General features: G+C 48.0%; 3 protein-coding genes across 60 annotated transcripts in view; 1 reads left to right on the forward strand and 2 right to left on the reverse strand.

Moving 5' to 3' along the window:
* Positions 1–14,117, reverse strand: part of CHDH (choline dehydrogenase) — a 47,319-nt gene extending 33,202 nt beyond the window's left edge. For 2 of the 8 annotated variants that reach the window (XM_084988639.1, XM_013981791.3), the window contains exon 1: positions 4,234–4,333. The gene's annotated coding sequence lies outside the window, so the exon portion shown is untranslated. Of the gene's footprint in view, positions 1–544; positions 829–4,037; positions 4,334–4,602; positions 4,805–6,331; positions 6,465–7,322; positions 8,418–9,058; positions 9,801–10,141; positions 10,324–11,481; positions 11,608–12,746 lie in introns of those variants that run through there. The other 6 variants (XM_084988638.1, XM_005669647.4, XM_084988634.1 and 3 more) reach the window with 5 other exon arrangements.
* Positions 4,428–19,224, forward strand: IL17RB (interleukin 17 receptor B). Of its 2 annotated transcripts, XM_005669645.4 has the most exons (11): positions 4,428–4,525; positions 6,577–6,601; positions 7,333–7,473; positions 9,171–9,298; positions 9,702–9,828; positions 11,832–11,879; positions 13,952–14,094; positions 14,455–14,520; positions 15,514–15,613; positions 16,979–17,077; positions 18,252–19,224. In XM_005669645.4, the coding sequence occupies exons 1-11, from the start codon at positions 4,466–4,468 to the stop codon at positions 18,812–18,814; spliced, it is 1,500 nt and encodes a 499-aa protein (XP_005669702.1). In that variant the 5' UTR covers positions 4,428–4,465; the 3' UTR covers positions 18,815–19,224. The 2 variants fall into 2 exon arrangements, with proteins under 2 accessions (XP_005669702.1, XP_084844766.1); XM_084988640.1 differs by lacking the exon at positions 14,455–14,520.
* ACTR8 (actin related protein 8) overlaps positions 5,975–20,580 on the reverse strand; it is a 37,293-nt gene continuing 22,687 nt past the window's right edge. Inside the window, exons 13-22 of one of the 50 annotated variants that reach the window (XR_014823336.1) lie at positions 20,067–20,254; positions 18,454–18,525; positions 16,536–16,597; positions 15,750–16,056; positions 14,629–14,849; positions 12,747–12,854; positions 11,482–11,607; positions 9,059–10,323; positions 7,323–7,401; positions 5,975–6,464 (exon numbers count right to left, since the gene is read on the reverse strand). Coding sequence is in view for 1 of the 50 variants with exons in the window: in XM_001929049.7 (XP_001929084.3) it covers positions 20,111–20,254 (144 nt within the window). In the remaining 49 variants the exon portion in view is untranslated. Of the gene's footprint in view, positions 6,465–7,322; positions 7,402–7,777; positions 10,324–10,807; positions 11,040–11,481; positions 11,608–11,875; positions 12,144–12,746; positions 12,855–13,218; positions 16,612–18,453; positions 18,623–19,179; positions 20,255–20,580 lie in introns of those variants that run through there. The other 49 variants (XR_014823296.1, XR_014823302.1, XR_014823313.1 and 46 more) reach the window with 49 other exon arrangements.

Here is a 20,580-nt window from a genome sequence, read left to right on the forward strand (position 1 = left end):
TATACTGGGGTTCCATGTTCAAGTTTCACTATTTAAAAAAAAAAAAAAAAAGTGAAAGGAACTGGAGATCATGATCTTGGACTACAGCCCCAAGTCTGTCACTACTCAGGATTTAGCAACTCTGGGCCTTGTTTCCATGTCCATAAAATGGGAACAGAGCTGCCCGTTTCACAGGTTTCTCAGGAGAGCAAAAGCAAGTCAGAGCCAAAAACACCCTTCAAAGAACCACAAGTGCGACATTAAAAGCACATGGTGTTATCAAGTTCACAGCAGGGACCTGAGTCCTGCCTTGCTCCCCTCTCTGCATCCTCACTCATCCTATTTTCTCCTCCATTAAATGTGGGGAGTGATGCTGCAACGTTAAGCCGCAGAAACACTGCTAATAACAGTAAGTAAGGTATCACTGATGGAGAAACAGGTGGTGTGAACCCCATGCTGCTCACTGCTCCACCCCCTGATGTCATCTCTGGAAACCCTCCCTCCAGCCCTGGGAGGCTGACTCTGTCAACCACGCACAGGTGGGCATTTGACAGAAAAACAGTACCAGACTCCTCTGCACTCTGGACTTTCTTCAAGGCCTCAGTGTGACAGCACATGTGAAGATCAATCCAAGTACCCACAGCCTGTAGCCTCACAGAGTTTTGTCCTAGGAACTGGCAGGAGTAGTGTTAACACAGAGGTAACACCATGGCCCAGGTCTGTGTGTCTTCCTGGGCCCGCCCTCCTCCCTGCTGGGAACCGGGAGCAAGCGCTCTGTGTGGTTTCAGGGTTCCGGGCTCAAAGCAGGCATGGCCACTGACTGCAAATTCAACCAGCTGTAGCAGAACTGGGGTGGAGTGGGGGTGGTACCAAGAGCTCCCAATAGCGCCCATCCCAGCTTGGGCGGGCCGCCAAGGCCCTGGGAGGTAGCCAGTATTTGCCAGAAACAGTGTGCTCTTCAGGAGACAATGAGTCCACTGTTGACTAGCTGGGACCTTGATTAATATTTGAAAAAAAAAAAAACAAAGAAGTGGAAAATTCCACCTGCGTGGCTGGAGGCTGGGCCTGGGACATGTCAACAACCCCAGTGGCCTTGTTTCCTCAGGGATGGACAGGGCAGAGAAACAAAGGTCTGACAAAAGTGACAGACCTGAGGACGTCACTACACTTGGGAGCAAAAGGAATTTCCCTACTTGGGCCATAGAGATAATTTCTTTTTTCTTGTCCTGTCTTTACACAGCACCTTTAAGTCCTTTCTTCCCACCTCTTGCAAGTCTCCCCACAGCCCTGCCAGGCCAGCAAGGCTGATGTCAGCCGCAGGTAGGCTCTAGGACACTGAGAGCCTCACCTGAGGCCAGAACAGTAGCACAGCCAAGAGGTGTGGGACCCTGGTCTCTCAACTCCCATTGGTGGTACAGAGCCTGTCCCAGGGGCTCAGGGTCAGGATACTGGAAAAGGTGGTCTTCAAGGCTCTAGTAGAAGCACCAGAGGAGGAAGAGGAGAGGGAGGAAGAAACCCAAAGCAGCTCTCCTGGGTGGGCAGACTTAGGCGCTCAGCTTGGAGAAAGGTATGCTTCATTTCTTTGTTCGTTCAAGCATTTAACAAGCACCCACTAAATACCCAGACATGAAAACAACTGCACAGTGGCTCTTTCAGAAACCTAGACCTGGCAGAATTCAGGACTGAAAGAAGAAGGTCAAAGCATCTGTGAAGGTCACTGCCCTCACAGACTTGAGTCACCTTGTCACCATTACACTGTCTCACCTGCCCCACTTTACAGAAAAGGAAACTGAGGCTCTGAAATAGACAGTGACTTCCAGAGAAAGAGAGGAAGCTGAGACCCACAGTGGCCCTGCCTCCAGTTTACAAAGCCATGATGTTATTGGCCTTAGGCATTCAAACAAACAGTATCCCCCCAGCAGGTCACCTCCGAGGCTGCACGCTTAACAACAAGGACCTCTTGTGGAGGTCAACTTTTTGGAACGACCCTTTGAGCCAGGAAGAAAACAGGCAGGTGCACCTTGCTGGCCCACAGAGAACACTAGCTGTGGCTGAAGGGCTGTCCTGGGGACTGCCTACTCTGCAGTCCTGCCTAAAGAGCTGGCCATGGGCATTAGGGAACAAGGGCCAGAGCAGTGTCATCTCTGTACCCACTCTGGACTCAGGGCAATGGCGGGGGGGTGGGGGGGTGACTCAGTCTGTGTGGGGAGTCAATAGCCAGCCCCTGCCCAGGCTCCCTCCTTCTACTCCTCCCACCTGATGCTCCGCTCCCTAAGCACCATGCTTGCCTCACCCTTCCTCTCTCCTTTGCCCACCAGCTTCTTTGCCTGGAGAAAGAGTTTCAGCCTGTCTTTTTTAAAAAACAAAGCCACCTCACCCCACTGCTATCTCTGAACCCACTTCCTCCTATGCCTGTTTCACCCCCTCTTACCAAAGATACCCCTGATTACCAGTGACTTAAGCCAGGCACCCACCTCAGGCCAGGCCACCTCTGGTCCCTCTGCCCCATCTGATGTCACAGCTGCTCTCTTACTCCCAGGTTTTCCTGGTGCAGTCCCCTCCTAGCCTTCACCTCCTCCCCCGGGGCCCTATCTACCACCCCCTACAAATGTCTGATTCACGATCCCTATCGCCAGGACTACCCTCTGTGTTCCTGCTTGTCCCCAAAGCCCTTGCACTCAACAGCCCAAGCTCCCGCAGCAGGGGCCTGCTTTGGAGCACGGCTATACAGCTGGCACAGCTCAGAGCCTGGCCTATGGCAGGGCCTCAGCTCTTCATCAGATGAATGTATTTGGGTTAGCTGCTGCTACCTCGCTGCTCAGAGGGGCTAGCCCCCCACTGCCCAGCAAAGCCACTCATGTGGCCTTTCTAAAACTGAAAAACTGACTGCCACTGAAATGTCTGCTGTGGTTCCTCAGCACCACAGGACAAAGTTCACAATCCAAGAGCTGGAAGACAAGGTAGTCTGCAGCTGCCCTTCCACAGTAGGGCAGGCGCATTTGCCCCTGAACATGGTCTCACCGCACTTGTCCTCAGTCCAAGAGCAGCTGTCGGCCCCTTGGCACCCAGGACTGGCACCATGCACATGTCTGCTCAGAAGAAAGACTACTGACGCCGGAAATGATCCCTGGGGCCACAGGGCTCAAAGCAACTGTGAGAAGTTGACAGAGGGGTCCAAAGTGGCCGAGCTGCAAGCTCACTCCTTGGTCAGAAAATAGACCAATCCTCTGGAAACACCACCTGCAATCCATAAGTGTGCATGCCAGAGCCTCCAGCTCACCTCCACGCTGGCCCAAATCTGAATCAGGCCGATAGGCCATGTCTGATGCTCAGGACCTCAGCAAAACAGCTGCTTAAATACATCAACCTCTCACCAGCTGACAATTCCATCCACATATTCCACACTGTTCTCTAGGCCTTGGTCTCCTCATCTAAAACATGGAGCTAACTGGGCCTACAAATTTAAGGGGCCTTGAGTTGGTCACCTCCGCCTTATCCCTGGCAAATGGAGGCAGCTGAATCAGCAGGGTTTCAAGTACTGGAATCTACTTTTAGCCATCTGATTTTTATTAACTTTCCCTGTGTCTTAATGGTGCCGGTCCACCTTCACAGAATTACCAGGGAGGTAGAGAATTACCTGCCTGGACCTGAGGGGTTGTGTGGGCTCTCTGCTGGGCATGCTCCAAATCTGCTCAGAGGTTCTGGGCACTGTGAAACTCGAGAACTCCACCTCCAAACTCATAGGGTGAAGGCTTCTGCCTTCAGAGATCCAAGTGTTAGTGTCGGGGTTAGTTTTGTGGAAATATACAATGACCAGAAAAGCTAGGGGAAGTGGCTTCTTTTACACAAATGACATATAACTTAGTTCCTGCGAGGAACTAGCTCCCACGAAGAACTCAGTGCGGCATTACTGCTCCAGTCCCACCGCTTGTTTCCCTGCTTCGGCCAGTCCAGCCGCTGGCCTCCCGACCCACCTCCCCACCGTTGGGGGCTCCAGGCTGCTGCCGGGGCCGTTCGGGGCAATTGGCCCCGGGTCCCGGCGCGTTCCCACTACTCACAGTGGGCAGCTCCCCCGAGAGCCAGGACGGTCAGCAGCGGAACTGGGAAAGCTGGCGGCGGCGACCGGGCCCTCTCCGACTACAGTTTAACTCGCGGCGCCCGCGATCCGCGCGCTCCGGGAGGCGGGGAAGAGCACAGCGGGCCGCTCCGACAAGATGCGCGCGCGCTCTCGTGCACCTGACTCACTAAACTCACGTGTGCGCGGGGCTGGCGCACCCGCGGCTGCTCGACAGCTTTTCCGACCCGGGCATCACTCGGGGCCCCTGCAGGCCGGGACACTCAGTTCCCCATCTACAGAGGGCGCCTGGGGGCCGCCCCTACTTGGGCGGCGCTGGGGGAGGCGGAGCCCGGAGGCCCCGGGCGCCGGGACAAGAGCGTGTCTGCAGGCTGGCTCGGACCCCGTGAGGTAGCGGGAAGTCGCCCCGCGATGTTACTAGTGCTGCTGAGCCTGGCCGCGCTGTGCTGGGGTGCCATGCCTCCAGAGCCGGTAAGCTTCCGTCCGCGCTCCTCTTTTGCCTTCCCCCATCCCTTGATCCCGGATCCTGATGCCGTCCCACCTGTCACCTTATGATCCGAGGCTTTTGCGTTGGGCTGTCTGGAGGGGGCAGATGTGCACCCTCTGGGCAGCCGGCATGTCCCAGCCAGGGAGTCACTGGGCGATGGATTGCTTGACTCAGGGGCAGAGGAATCAGAGAGACCGGGGTTCACATGGCACCTTGCGCTTTTGATTAAGCCGTTTACGCTCCTAGAGCCGAGGTGTCCTCTTCTGTAAAACAAAGGGTCCTACTCTAACTCACCAAAATCTAGTGAGAGCAACAGCACCTTCAAGGCAGCAGCAAAGAGCCCCACACACAGTCGGGGTTCAACACTGTTATTGCTTGGGGTCTTGAGTCTGCCTGCTTTGGGGGCACAAGAGCTGCTTCTCCATTCCACTTTTTTTTTTTTTTTTTGACTTTTTTTAGGGCCACACCTGCAGCATGTGGAGGTTCCCAGGCTAGGGGTCTAATCAGAGCTGCAGCTGTCGGCCTATACCACAGCCACAGCAACACCAGATCTGAGCCGCATCTGCAAACTACACCGCGGCTCACAGCAATACTGGATCCTTAACCCACTGAGCGAGGCCAGGGATCGAACCCACAACCTTCTGGTTCCTAGTCAGATTTGCTTCCGCTGCACCACAATAGGAATTTCCACTCGCCTTTCTTGCCATACTGATTTTGCTGTTCTGGGGCCCTTGTTCCCAAAGCTACGCTCCTTAACTCTACTGCAGGTTTCCTTTCTTCTCCTGAGTCTTGAAAGATTGAGGGAATCTTCAGGGTTGTTAAACAAAAAGCTCACTTTTAAAATAGTATCTGAAGCTATGATGCTGCCCTTTTAGCACATAGCCTAAAAGCATTTTGTTACTTGGTGATGGAAAGACAAATCCCCTTCCCTGCCCTGGTGTCTTCAGTTACTCTTTTTACTTCTCAGTTCACAGCCCAAACTCCTGGGCCTTTTCCTCTAAAGGAAGAATTCATTGCCTTTGAAGTAGCTGCCTAATATATGAGGCTGACAGCTTGAACTCTGTAAAGTTTAGAGCTATTATTGCTTTGCTTCTTCCTAAAATTTGTCTCACTAGCCCTTTAACAAGAACTTAGCTCCCACTATGGTGGCTCCTTTGTTTAAAAGACTGTCTGACAATATCCTTTGGAGTTCAGCTTGAAAAAGACAATGAGTGACTGACAATTTCACCCAATTCAGAATACTCAAACCATCAAAAGTTTTGCTGTCTTACAAGGTGTTTAGAAATGTTGACGTTTCAAGAGCTCAGATTCCAGAGCTGGTGGACTTAGCACTTTGGGTCTTGTCACTGGAACTTGCTGCTGCCTTTTAGGTTCAGTATTTTATCCCAAAATCAAAGTACTGATTATTTTTTCTTATAAAAAGACATGACCAGTTAACACCAAAGGATTTAATACTGGCCTTTTTTAGACATTGACAGTACTATTTTTTAAGCTCATTTTAAAATGTGTTGAAACCACAGTTGCCTTATGATTTTGCAAATAGCTCAGGTACCTTTTATATTAGAAGAGGAATTTTGTTAAAGAACCTGGGAAAGTTACCGTGGACTGCATTCTTCTGCTCATCTTCTTGGCACAGCCAGTCCTTGACCTGGGGCAATCAATAAGTATTCTAGACCGTCCTAAAAATCTACAGCTAAACATTAGAGTGTGAAGGGAACTTCATGATGGTCCAGAGTTATCCCCTGTTTGTAGCAAGGAGGGCTGAGGTACAGAGAGGAGTGGGAACCCACCTCTGTCTTTACATGAATTGATGGGCAGACTTGAGGATCAAGTGTCCTGGAGGTTAATCTCTACCATGGGGCTGTTCAGTCTCCTCCAAACAGTGAAGTGGAACCGGCTCAGCTTTTCTTTGAGCATTCACCACTTGCATATGCATTTAAAGGAAGAAAAAATGGTGTTTTTGTCTCATTTGGCAACTGAAAGCTTGTGATTTCCTGGCATTCAACATGACACTCAGTTTCTTTCTCTCTTGCAGACAATTCAGTGTGGCTCTGAGCCTGGTAGGTGCACTCGGAAATGGGTATGTGGGGCTTTACATCAAAAGCTCAGTTGGACTTTTAGGAAACCCAAATCCTAGCAATGGGTCATCAGAGACCATGCACAGGGTGAACCAGTGCTTTGTTAGCTGATGCAAGTGAAGCCTCTACCTGCCCAAGGCAGAGCTCCTGGGGTTTGGGGTGGGCCATAAGAGGCACAGGCAGGGCAGGAATCACTATGCCCCTCCTCGAAGGGAGATTAAGTGCCATGAGAAGGACAGCACTTAGAGCTGGGAACAAAAAAAAATGCTTCAGAGAAGGAATGTTGGAGATGGTAGCATCTGAAGAATGCGTGGGTTTCTCCCCAAGAAATGTGGATGGGCAGGGTGAGCTAAAGGACAGATGTGACCAGCAGGGACTGGAGTAAGGAAGGGTGAGCCATGTAGGCCAGCTGGCTGGAGTCCAAGTTGAGGCATGGGGAAGGCAGGACTGGTCCTAATATAACCATGTCAAGTATATTAGATATACTTGTACACAGGGACCTGGAGTGGTCCCACCTGCTCTGTAGGTTGGGGCTAGGCAGTTGAGCACCATGCTGGCCGTATATCAGCCAGCACTGAGAAATGTCTGGCCTGCCTTAGCAGGAAGAAGAGATGAATTGTGAATGAGGGGTGGGTAAGGGTGGGGCACAGAGATCAGGTGGCACTGGATTAGGCTGGGGAGGGGGTGACATGGGCAGTCTCACCTTCTCCCAGGACTGTCTCCAGAATGGATGGTTCGACACGCTCTGACCCCAGGAGACTTGAGGGACCTCCGAGTGGAACCTATTAAAAGCAGTGTTGCAGTGGAGGACTATTCAATTTTGATGAACATAAGCTGGATACTCCGGGCAGATGGTAAGTTTGCATCAATCAAAGATAAGGCCTGACATGTCTACTAAAGCAGAAATGGGGTCTTCCCTGGCGGCTCAGTGGGTTAAGGATCTGATGTCACTGTTGTAGCATGGGTTCAATTCCTGGCAAAACAAAAAAACAAAAAAAACCCCAAACAAACAAACAAACAAAAACCCAAAAAACAAAAAACAAAAAAACAAAAAACCCAGAAAGAACAGAAACCGGCAGACTCTGTGACCCATTACTTCCTTAGTCTGATACCCAACAAACTATATACAGATATAAAACAAAACCACAGACTAGAATATTCATAGTAGCAGTATTCATAGCACCAAAAAAATGGAATGCATCAAATGCCTGAAGATAGATTTGGAATCACAAAACAGAATTCATTAGAGTGATGAGCATGAATTATATCTGTATAGTCCTATATAGATACCAACATGGCGTGATCTATAACTACACACAACATGGGTGAATCTCAGACATAGCTAGATTCAGAGTTCATACATTCATATCTGCACACAGGCCTGCAGTCCTACCCACCAAAAGACACCATTAACAAAAAGTGTAAAACAGGCAAAACTACCCTAAGCAGTTAGAAGTCATGACTACTGTGGCTACTCTCAGCTGTGGGAGGAACTGAAAGGAAGCCTGGGGGACACTCCTGGGGTGTTCCTTGACCTGGGTTCTGACTGCATGAGTGTCGAAACTGATCGAGTGGCACACTGAGTACTGTACTGTATGTCATGCCATCCTTCATTGAGGAAAACGGGTTAAGGCCAGGGATGACCCCCCAGGTTTAGGAAAGCTTTCCCTCGGGTAGATAACTTTTCCACTCCAAATGGCATCGTGGGAGTCCTGGCATTTCCCCAGGGTACCTTGTGAGTTCTTTGGATGAACCAATCCTGAGGCCCTAAGCACCATGTCTGTGGGTTCTGCCCATAAATTCAGCTCAATTCCTTCTGGTCAATAATCTGGGAGTGCCATGCACGGAGAGATGAGTCAGCTACAGTCCCTGCCCAGGTTGGGTTCTCATGGCCCAGGGGTAGGCAGGCACAAGCACAGATAGGGTCTGGGGAACCCCAGAAGGACCTGTACTCCATCTGAGGTGGGCGGGAAGGAGGGCGGGAGAAGCAGGAGAGGGCTCTGGGGAGACCACATTAAGTTAGATGTTGCAGTAATGCATGTGGCTTCATCCTGGCTCCTTCTACAGAGTGAGGTCTTGTGTTTGTTAGCTGTTGTTTTAGGTATGTGCATAAGTTAGGTGTTGAAGAGGCAGAGAATATGAGGAAAGGGCATTCAAGGGGGAAGAATCGGCATGGATAAAGGTGCAACCAGAACAGGCATGGCTGGTGGTGACCCTCTGAAAGGCCTTGGTGGTGTTCTACACAGCAGGTCTGTTCCTCTTAAAAGACCCAGAATAGCGCAGTTAGACTCACGTTTGCAGGTGTCTGTGAAATCCAGGCTTAGGAATTTGAACCCATATTCTGCCTCTGATGAACTCTGTAGACTAAGGCAAAGCTACCTGAAATTCTGTAAGGCTTGTTCACCCCATCTGTAAACCAGGGACAACCACAGTGCTTACCTTTGATGGCTACAGTGAATGTGAACTGCCATGAGGCAGGTAGGCTGTCTAGCGTTGGCTGGCCACATAAGAAGCACTAAATACACAACTGCCTTCTTGCCTACCTTGGCAGCCAGTATCCGATTGTTGAAGGCCACCAAGATCTGTGTGACGGGCAAGAGCCAGAAGCAGACCTACAGCTGCGTGAGGTGCAATTACACTGAGGCCTTCCAGACTCAGACCAGACCTTCTGGCGGCAAAGTAAGCACTTAGAGACCCTTGGATAACAGTCACGGAAGCCAGGTCCTTTGTTGGGGGTGTGCATGTTGAGCCACACACACACAGGCCGGGGAGCAGCTATAACCGGGAGCAGGACGACCAGGTTCAAATCCCAGTTTGGGCCATTTCTCTGCTGTGTGCCTTGGGCAAGTCAGCATTTCTGGGCCTTAGTTTCTCCATCAGCAAAGTGAGGGGAGTTGAACTTAAATTATATCCTGGCTCTAGAATTTTACAATTTTTTGAATCTGTGAGTTACACTGGTAACTGTATGGGGTCCATTTCCTTAGCAGACATTGGCTAGAGATGTAAGCAGCAGCAAGTTAGGAAATGAAGTTGACAATGAAAAGGACTTGGAAATTTCAGGGATTGCTGCTTTGCCTTGCAGTGGATGTTTTCCTACGTAGGCTTTCCAGTAGAGCTGAATACACGCTATTTCATTGGAGCCCATAATATCCCCAATGCAAATATGAACGAAGATGGCCCCTCCTTGGCTGTGAACTTCACCTCACCAGGTAAACTTCCTCGATCTTCTCGTCTTACTCGGACCCCTGCTTTGGTATGTGGTTTGGTACAGAGAATGCAGGGTACCGTGGACTAGCGTTTGGCCTTGCTAGTCTCTGTTTCCTCATCTGTAATATGTACAAGGCACTACAGGGAGAGCACTAAGGCAGGTTTGTAGGGGAAAGCCCATTCTTGTGTGTCAGGCACCATGCTGAGCACTTGACACGCAGAATCACTTAAGCCTCCGACAACCCTGAGGTTGGGATAGCCCCATCTTACAGATGAAGAAATTGAGAGCTTAAGTAACTTGCCCTGGTTATGTACCCAGTAGAAGTGAAGCTGACATCAAACTCTGGTTCTTCTTGACTGATGCACTTTTAGCCACTCTTTATCGTTGACACAAACTGTTTGTTCCAGTCTCAGTTTCACGGCAGGCTATGTAATCTGATGGCATGTTGCTAGTCTCTGACTTTGATGTCTGGAATCCAGTAGGCTTGACCCCTGAGCTGTGGTGAAGAAGCAGGGTGGCACTGAGTTAATTGCTAGGTTCTTTCCCCTGCTCTATGACACCTGACCAGCTAGTGCTCTGATGTTATACCTGCAGTGTCACGCACGGGGCTGGGATGAGTTTGGGGATTGTTTGTATGGAGGGTCTAGTACCCGGCCCCAGCAGTTCCCACATTACCACCACCCAGGCTGGGTCACCTGTTCTGAATTCTACGCCTGTCCCTGTCCCAGGCATACCACTGAAGCCAAATGGGGAAATTTTCAATTCATTGTTGTTCATTGGTCATGGTCCAGTGTTTTCCTGGCATCACACCATATACCTGCAGCTTTCTTGATGAGACCAAATCTCATTTTTAAAAAACGATATTTTGGAGTAATTTTACATTTACAGGGAAGTTGCAAAGACAGTACAGATTCCCCTATCATTAACATCGTAAGTTACCATGGTCTGTTTGTCACAACTAAGAAACCAACACTTGTACATTTCTATGAACTAAACTCCAGACTTTATTTGGATTTCACCTGCTTTTCCATTAATGTCCTCTTTCTGTCCCCACAGCATTTAGTCCCTCTGTCTCCTTAGTCTCATCTGGTCTGTGACAGCTTCTAGCCTTTTCCCATTTTCACAACCATAGCAGTCTTGAGGTGTGCTGGCTGTGCATCCTGCAGGATGTCCCCCAGTCTGGATTTGGCTTATCCTTGCCTCGTGTTTAGACTGGAAACATACGTGTTTGGTGAGAATTCTGCAGAGGTGAAGCATCCTTCTCATGACACCCTGTCAGAGTGGGTGGTGCACCCCTTTGTCACTTGGTTACATGGTGTCTGCCAGGCTTTTCCATGTCAACCTACTACCTTTCCTTCTCCCTGCTCTCGTTTTTGGAAACAAATCACTAAGTCTCCCCAGTCCTGGGGTGGGGGTGTATATAGGATGGGCTTAAGCTCTACCTCCTAGAAGGGGCAGTATTACCAAACCTCCTTTTTTTTGGTCTTTTTAGGGCCGCACCTACAGCAATAGAAGTTCCCAGGCTAGGGGTTTCACTGGAGCTGCAGCTGCTGGCCTACACCACAACCACATCAATGCAGGATCTAAGCCACACCACAGCTCATGGCAACACCAGATCTTTAACCCATTGAGTGAGGGCAGGGATCAAACTCACGTGTTCATGGATCCTAGTCAAGTTCATTACCGCTGAGCCACAATGGGAACTCCCCCAAACCTCATTTTTGAAGAAAGGTTGATTTCCAAGTCTTCTCTTGGGGATCAGATACTGTTTTGATAATGGCTGTATTTAAAGTAGACTGTGGTTATCACTTCATGGTTAGATAACCTTCTGTTTAACAGTATAATGTTAGTGTCCCATTTAAATCTGCTATCTGACCTCCTATCTGGAATGTTCTGGCAATTCCTTAGAGGTGTGGTGAGCATACTTGTGTGCATACTTGTTGGCGAGGGGGTGGAGAAGAGATTTATTTTTCTAAAATGTAAAACTTTCACTCAAATTTCCAGGCTGCCTGGACCGCATAATGAAATACAAAAAAAAGTGCATTGAGGCAGGTAAGTAAATACATCATTTACTTTTGTTATTAGAAGCAGCTCATAACTTGAGTCATGACAGCTCAGTTGAATTTTTTTTTTTCCTGCACTGTGACATGTGGAATTTCCCGGGCCAGAGATTGAACCCATGCTGCAATTGCAACCCATGCCTTCAGGTTGGTTGTGGCAACACTGAATCCTTAGCCCACGCACCACTGGGGAACTTTTTCAATTGAACTTCTTCTGAGTTCTGAATTGAACTTCCTCAGATGAAAGAACTGAGGCCTAGAATGGGAGGTGTGTGTATTCAAGTTGCTCAGACAGTTAAGGCCAATCCCCAGTTAGTACTTGCCCACTGAATCCAGCAGCCTGTCCAAGGATGGACAGGCTCTTAGGTTTATGTCGTAAGCAAGTCACAGAAAATTGCCCCATCCCCTTGATTTTTTGTCTTTCTGTCTTTTCTAGGGCCGCTCCCGTGGCATATGGAGGTTCCCAGGCTAGGGGTCTAATTGGAGCTGTAGCCACTGGCCTATGCCACAGCCACAGCAATGCAGGATCCAAGCCACGTCTGTGACCTACACCACAGCTCACGACAATGCCAGATCCTTGACCCACTGAGCAAGGCCAGGGAATGAACCCGCAACCTCCTGGTTCCTAGTCAGATTTGTTAACCACTGCGCCACTACAGGAACTCTTCCCCTTGATTAAAGTAACATTTTAGGAGTTCCTGTTGTGGCTCAGCAGAAATAAATTTGACTAGCATCCATGAGGATGCTATAGCGGCTATAGCTCCAATTCAACCCCTAGCCTAGAACTTCCATATGCCGTGGGAACGGCCCTGAAAAGACAAAAAAAATGAAGTAACATTTTAGCCCAAATTGCACTTACCCAAAAGCCCTTCCTGCCTGGATGGGAATCTCTGAGTCCTCCGCGTGCCCGGGACACCAGGACCACTAAGCTGTGGCCATGGGGACCCTGTGCACCTTCTACTCGGATCTGCAAACAGTCAAGGTGGGAGTGTTAGCTAAAGAAATGAACTAGGAGCATACTTTCAACCTGTGACCCCAGCGGGTTCCACCTCTTGCAGGCCAGACTGAAAACCCACCCTACTCTTTGAAATCTGAAAAAAGCCCCTTCAGGATAATTAGTCCCAAGTGTCCAATTTTCAAGGGCTTTACAAGGATTTGTGTGCACTTCTTGGTAGTACAATCTTAGGGTGCTAATGAAGCTAGTAGTATTTTGGGGGATGGATCTCTTTTAGGCACCCCCACCCCACAGGCATCCCTGTGAACCCTGGCAGACTGAGGCCACGTGGGCTCCTTGCTGGAAGGCAGAGTTGGAGTGTTGTGTTTCCTCTCACCTCCCACCAGCAGAGACCTGAAGTATGGAGGACACTGCAGGGCGGGCAAGGGTCTAACGGCCTTGGTTGGAGTAGACACCAACTCCTAAAGACAGTTCTGAGCAAGCGCCAGAAATGGTCTCCTGGGTGGGGAAAATAATGCATGCTATTGTGTATCATGTTCCTGGAAATTAACAGTGTTGATTTGCAAGCCACATGAATGAAACAACCGGCTTTTTCTCAGAGTACACCTGTCAGGATATTTTCTAAGCCATGAGGCATTTCCTTATTTCCTGACATCCAGTAAAGCTGTGATAGATGGAGCTCCTGGAACTTACAATGTTCTAGTAGTTGTAGTCCTGATCCTGAACCCACTCACTCTATAAACTTGGACATCTCTCCTAACCTGTGGCTCCTGCTCCCCATCCTGGAAAGGAGATCTTGACCCCTGCTCTTCATTCACAATGGCTGTTGAGAATAGAAGGGAGTAGTAGAACCCAGCTCATGTCTCCTAACAGCCTCGGCCAGGGAAGAGAATCTCAGCAAAGCAGTGATGTGGAATCCCTAACTTTTTCTTAAACTTTCTTTGGTAGCAGGTTACTTTGAGAGGATGAATAAAAGGTACACTGTGTAGTAGAATCTGTGTCTCTTGGACATGTGCCTGAGGATGTAGGTCTTTGTCAAGCCCTTTTTGGGGACTTAAATGAGGGCTGAGTCTGCAGCTCCATCCTTGTGATTCTCTCTTGACTCATAGGAAGTCTGTGGGATCCAAACATCACTGCTTGTAAGAAGAGCGAGAACACAGTAGAAGTGAATTTTACAACCAGTCCCCTTGGAAACAGATACATGGCTCTGATCCAAAACTCCACTGTAATTGGGACTTCTTATGTGTCGGAGGTATGTTTCCCCACTTTATTTCCTTACCACCACCCCATCCTCAACCTCCAGCTTTCCTTGCCTTGTTAAAGAATGCAGATTCCTTGGACAGGCTCTCTTTTGAGAGAGCACAGGCAGGACTGCTGTCCAAATGTGGGCTAGTCTGGTTAATTCAAAGAAAAACAAGTCCCTGAGGGCATCCACAGAAATGTCCCAGTGAATCTAAAACCAACCATCTTCAGCCAGAAGCATGGACTGAATCCCTATTCACACTAAGCATTCATAAACTGTTTGGGGAGAGTGATGTCTTCATGGGCAGTCCTTGACCTACTCACCTGTATGGCCCCTAATTCTTGATTTTGTCTCACTTACTTGCCCCAGAAAGAACTAACTCGAACTTCTGTGGTGGTTCAAGTGACTGGGGAAAGCGAAGGTGCTGTGGTCCAGGTAAAGTTCAACAGCACGCTCTGGGGAGGGAAGGGGCGCTGGAAGACCTACTGCACCTCCCCAGCTGCTTTGAGAAGTGCTTTCTAGTTGGAGCAGATGAGTTCTCACCCCGGCTCCACCAGCAGTCTCACATTAAGTGATGCCAACAGGGAGGCCTGTCCTTCTTAGTTGTCTTCGCAGTGGTGAGGTCAGGAAGCTGACCTTATCGTCATGGTCCTTTTTGTTTCTTTGAGTCACTGCTGACTTTCCCACATTTATTCCCACCTCTGTCACAGAGCCTCAGAGGAATTCTGAAACAGGAATACCATTTTGTTTCCCCAAGTCATTCACTGCAAAAAATGAAGTAACAAAGGATTTGAAATCAGGTCTGGGTTCCCATCAGTGTGTGAACTCTGAAGGACAACTCTGTCCCCTCAGGGTCTGAGTTTACTCCACTGGAGAATGGGGAGTCCAGCTTGCAGATGCTTTCAGGGCTCTTTCCAGTCAGAGTGTATGAGGCTGTGAAGGGTCTGGATGGCATACAGCCACACCCAAGATACAAGGAGCTTTTGTTCTTTACTCCTGGGTGGCGCTCGGTCATTATGACTGCACCCCTTTTCCAGGGAACCAGACTCTCCTAGTCTCAGGGACTTACATGTTGTAAAGTGCTGACCTAGGTTGAGAGGAGTCCTACCACTGTTTTTCTAGAGGATGTATTTGTATATGTATCAGGATGTGACCTAACCCTTTTAGGGAAGGAAAATAATATCTCAGCAACATATACAAAGCTTAGGTTTGTAAGCCAGGAATCTTAGAAGGTGTTCGGTCTTAAGTCATTGGTCTGGATTTTAGGGCTTTGTTACAGAAGTATGACTGAGGGGGGACACTGTCCTATTACAATGCTAGGAAGGGGTCGGAGCCAGAGAAAAAGGGGAAGAGGGGTTCTGGTGGAAGAAGGAATAATGCTGAGACCGAGATGTGGTGAGAGCTTGCTGAGCCCCTCGTTTTTCTCAGCTGACTCCGTATTTCCGTACCTGTGGCAACGACTGCATCCGACGCAGAGGAACTGTTGTGCGTTGCCCACACACAGGGGTCCCCTTCCCACAAGATCAGAGTAAGTACTCAGGCCTTTCCATGGGATGATGGAAGAGGCTCAGGATACAAAGGTCCCCCAGCCCCACCCCCATTCAATATGTGTCAGGCTGAGGGGGCAGTGTATGGGAGGGGCATGAGGGAGGGTACCGGCCTACCTGCGCTGAACAAAGGTGCAGGGAAAATGGCAGTGCTGTGCCCGAGAACTGCAATCTGAGTAAGAATTCGGCTTCATGGAGTTCCCCGTCGTGGCTCAGCAGAAACGAATCTGACTAGGAACCATGAGGTTGCAGGTTCGATCCCTGGCCTCGCTCAGTGGGTTAAGGATCCGGCATTGTCGTGAGCTGTGGTGCAGGTCACAGACGTGGCTCGGATCCTATGTTGCAGTGGCTGTGGTGTAGGCCGGCAGCCGTAGCTCCTATTTGACCCCTAGCCTGGTAACCTCCATATGCTGTGGGTGTGGCCCTGGAAAAAAAAAAGGAAAATGAGATGAATGAGATTCAACATTCTTTACCAAGCAGGATACTCACAAGAAGGGAAAACATCAGGGGTGCATCAGTGGCATAAAAGGACTGACTGTATGAGGGAATGTACCTTTCACTGCGTCCTTTCTTATCCTCTGAGTGGCCAAGGCCTGGCTGTTACAGTAACTCCAGGTGGCCACACAGCCAACATTTGGATAACAAATGAGGAGTGTCGGCACCAAAAGACACACCTCACTGGTGCCTGAGAGCAGCCTGTTCTGCAGCATGTCTCTCTGGATTTAGAGATGCAAGTTCTTTCACTGCATCTGGACAAACGCTACCGGAACTAGCCCAGGGCTGGGGTCAAAAGGTGGAAGGTGTTATTCTTGGAAATGTAACCTCCTAACAGTCCTGGGCCCTGGCCACTGTGAGGGCACCGTGTCTACAGATCCCTGAGCACTTTTGCATGCAGGGGCTTACCTGATCCAACATTCCTTTGATGGGCGGCATTACCTCCCCACAGCTGTCAGTCTGACAGAGCCCTGAAAAATACCATCTATGCTTACTATGTATGAAGTAACTGCACTCGGAATAACATTAATTCATCAAAGGACAAAACACCGAATGGAAACTCTGGTTGCTACAGTGAAAATGCCTGTGTAGATGTGGAGTAAGAGGCCAAAGTGATTTTAGAGGACTGTTCCTAACCTCCTGGGTCCCCCTCTCCCCTTTAAGAATCTAATGAAAGACCTGGACAATCTAAGGAAAAACACACTGATCTGCAGACCCCATAGAGATCTACTAACTTTTGGCTTTAAAGGGACCAAAACTTCTACAAAGCACAGAGTAAAATTTTTATTTTCCAAATAGGAGGTAGACTTGGTTTTGTTCTGCTGAAGATAAATAAGTTTTGTTTTCTCCAGGCAGAAGCATGTTGAGTGGCTGGCTGCCTCTCCTCCTCCTGGCTCTGCTGGTGGCCATATGGGTGCTAGCAGGTGGGATCTATCTGACCCGGAGGCATGGTAAGTGTTGTAATTCAGTTGAGAAATCTGGATGAGGAAGTAACACTGAATTTTTTTAAATGGGACATTCTTCCAGAGGCAATCATATTTTGGCATTAGACAGTCAGACAACAATTACTTAATGCCTTAGAGCTCTCCCGATAATAAATAACTCCTGATATAAGACTGATATAATGACTGGATCACATCTGCTAAGGTAAAGCAGGGCTTGGGACCTCCAGATCTGCTATCACCTGTTTGTTTTTTAAACCATCGAGGCATCTGCAAGGACTGAAATGGGCCAAAGATAGCTAAAAACGCACTGTATTTTACCTGTTATAGGTACTCGATGCTAGTTCCTTTTTCAAAAATAATTCTTCGAAGGCATAAGAACACTCACTTCGATTCATATACTCTAAGGATCTTTTCAACTCTAGAATACTGAGGACTTGAGTACGAGTGTATTTATACAGTTACACAGCCAGAGGAAGGCCCACTGAAAACCCTTGCTTCTCTTCTCCTCCACACATAGACAAGGAAATATAAACGCAGCCTTTGTGACATTGTAGACAGAACAAGATTATAATCTCATGTTCTTTCTTAGCCTAGAAAGCCACGTGGACCTTTGACCTTAGGAATACCTATATTTAGTGGATATTCTATGACCTGTATCCGTTACAGTAGTTTCACACCTAGTTTCCATTCTACAGCACATATAGGACAGAATTCCAGTTTAGTTCCAGCTGAAATGGGGTACCTCTTAACCTTATGGAACTGTAAAGAAACTCTACCACCTGTAGGTAGAAGATGGAACAACTACTGAGTTGACCCAACTCAAAATGTGATGTGAAGAGCCAAAGGTCAGCTATCCTGTTTATATAAGGCACTAAAAATACTAAAGTTACAACCACTTACCTGAAACAGAGTACCTTACACATAAACAGTTTCCATGAATTTATTTGAAAAGGTATATGCTTGATCATGAGGACTAATTCATGACAGGGGCTTAAAAAACACCAGTGTGTTTCAGGTGATGTGCACAAAATGAACATCAGGGTACCTCCCTCTCTGGCAGTAATAACACATCCCTGGGGCTCAGCCTACGTGCCCTAGCAAGGGATCATTTATCAGCAATACTACAGTGAAAGCCTGCTATCTCCTGTCCATAGGTGACAAATGTTTTTCTCCCCCACAGAAAGAATTAAGAAGACTTCCTTCTCTGCTACCATACTACTACCCCCCATTAAGGTTCTTGTGGTTTACCCATCTGAAATATGTTTCCATCACACAGTTTGTTACTTTACTCGATTTCTTCAAAACCACTGCAGAAGTGAGGTTATCCTTGAAAAGTGGCAGAAAAAGAAAATAGCCGAGATGGGTCCCGTGCAGTGGCTTACCACTCAGAAGGCAGCAGCAGATAAGGTCATTTTCCTTCTTTCCAATGATGGCAACACAGCGTGTGATGGTACCTGCAGCAACAGCGAGGGCGGTCCCCATGAGAACTCCCAGGATCTGTTCCCCCTTGCCTTTAACCTCTTTTGCAGCGATCTGAGAAGCCAGACTCACCTGCACAAATACGTGGTGGTCTATTTCAGAGAGGTGGACATCAAAGATGACTACAGTGCACTCAGTGTCTGCCCCACATACCACCTCATGAAGGATGCCCCCGCTTTCTGCAAAGAGCTGCTCCACGCCGAGCAGCATGTGTCGGTGGGGAGAAGGCTGCAGGCCTGCCACTACAGCTGTTCTTCCCTGTAGCCCAGTCATGAAGTGGGAGACCTTTATGCCTTCCTACCCCTCCAGTGACAGGATTAAAAAAAGCATCTGTGATGATTTGGAAGTTCACTGAACAGGCTACTTGTAGGGAGGGTTACAATAGAAACTTGAACTTAACAACCCAGGGGGGTAGAAGTGCTGACCACTGAGCAGGTGAAAATCCATATATAGCTGTACAGTCTGCCCTCCCTATCTGTGATGCTGCAGATTGTGTAATACTGTAGTCTGTATTTATTGGAAGAAACCTGTATAAGTGGATCTGCCCAATTCAAATGTTTTGTTCAAGGGTCAACCATATGCATACCTACTATAGCAACAGGGAAAGGAAGGATTCATACACCATAGTCTTGTAATTAAAAAATTTTATGCCAATAAAGTTGCTACAAATATTACTAAATGCTGTGGCATTAAAGGACAGAAACTATAGCTACAAAGCTAAATCAATTTCATACCTAAAAATCAAGAAGTTATAATCTAAAATTATAACCATTCTACTAATGCAATGATAAAGCATCTTCCAGCATCTTTTTTCTTTTTTTTTTTTTTTTTTTTGGCTTTTTAGGGCCACACCCGTGGCATATGGAGGGTCCCAGGCTAGGAGGTCTAATCGGAGCTACAGCTGCTGGCCTACACCATAACCAGCCATAGCAACCCCACATCGGAGCCACATCTGAGACCTACACCATAGCTCATGGCAATGCCAGATCCTTAACCCAGTGAGTGAGGGCAGGGATTGAACCCATAACCTCATGGTTCCTAGTCGGATTCACTTCTGCTAAGCCACAAGGGAACTCCAGATTTCTAAAAGAAATTTTTTTTCCTATTTGGAATTCTAGCAGCATACCTGAGTCATAACATATATGCACTTGCTATGCTAGGTGAGGAAAAATGTGTGACCAGACGTTTTTCACAATTCTGGTATAGTCACACACCCACCCCTCATAGTGACATGAGAATGCATGATGACACTCAGAAGTCAACCTAAATGAAGGGCTTCACTGCTTGAAAACTGGTCTATGGCAACAGTTTACATCACTGGGAGTTTGAGACCCTGAGGTGGGGGCAGGAGTATAAGTTCATATTTATTCTCAGATGTCCTGACTACAAAAGCAGCTTATTTTTTACACCAACGTCATGTCCTCCACATAAAAGTTAAAATTCATGTATTTCCATGAAACTTAAGCACCCAGGTCAATAAATTAGAGTACAAACATTTGATAAGAGTCTTGTATACCACGAGGCATGTTTTGTTCTTCAGCAGTGACTTTTCTGTCCACGTCACCACACAAAAGCAGCTCGCTCTCGTAGCATGCGGACGCCAAAGCGCTGCCATTCTCTCTGATAAATCCACAGTTCCTGTGTTGTATCCAAACAAGCCAACACTGCTCCTCCTTTCCATGCAATCAGCCGGGGATCCATGTCCTAAGAGAAGTGATAAAGATATTTCATCATAAACAGACAAGACAGGTACTTAATCATTTACCTGAATTTGGAGATTTTAAAAAACCGTGCTCAGTCAATACATAATAAGCCAGATTTTCAACTTGAATTTAAGACCCATGCAGGGCACAAGAAATACAGACATCTTTCTATTTCAACTGACAAGTTTTTAAGTTTTCACTACTGAAGATGCTACTAGTCACTATTTACTATTATTCCAGAGTCAGGCCCCATAGGTAGGAACATACATAAGGAAATAACTTATTTTGAAGATCAAGTGGAATAAATAGATCCCACAATCCCTCCCT

The sequence above is a fragment of the Sus scrofa genome, chromosome 13, assembly GCF_054392235.1.
Source record: "Sus scrofa isolate SSC_HxYL_T2T_F1_AM1 chromosome 13, Sscrofa_HxYL_maternal_Yorkshire_Landrace_v2.0, whole genome shotgun sequence".
In the NCBI taxonomy this organism is placed as follows: Eukaryota; Metazoa; Chordata; class Mammalia; order Artiodactyla; family Suidae; genus Sus; species Sus scrofa.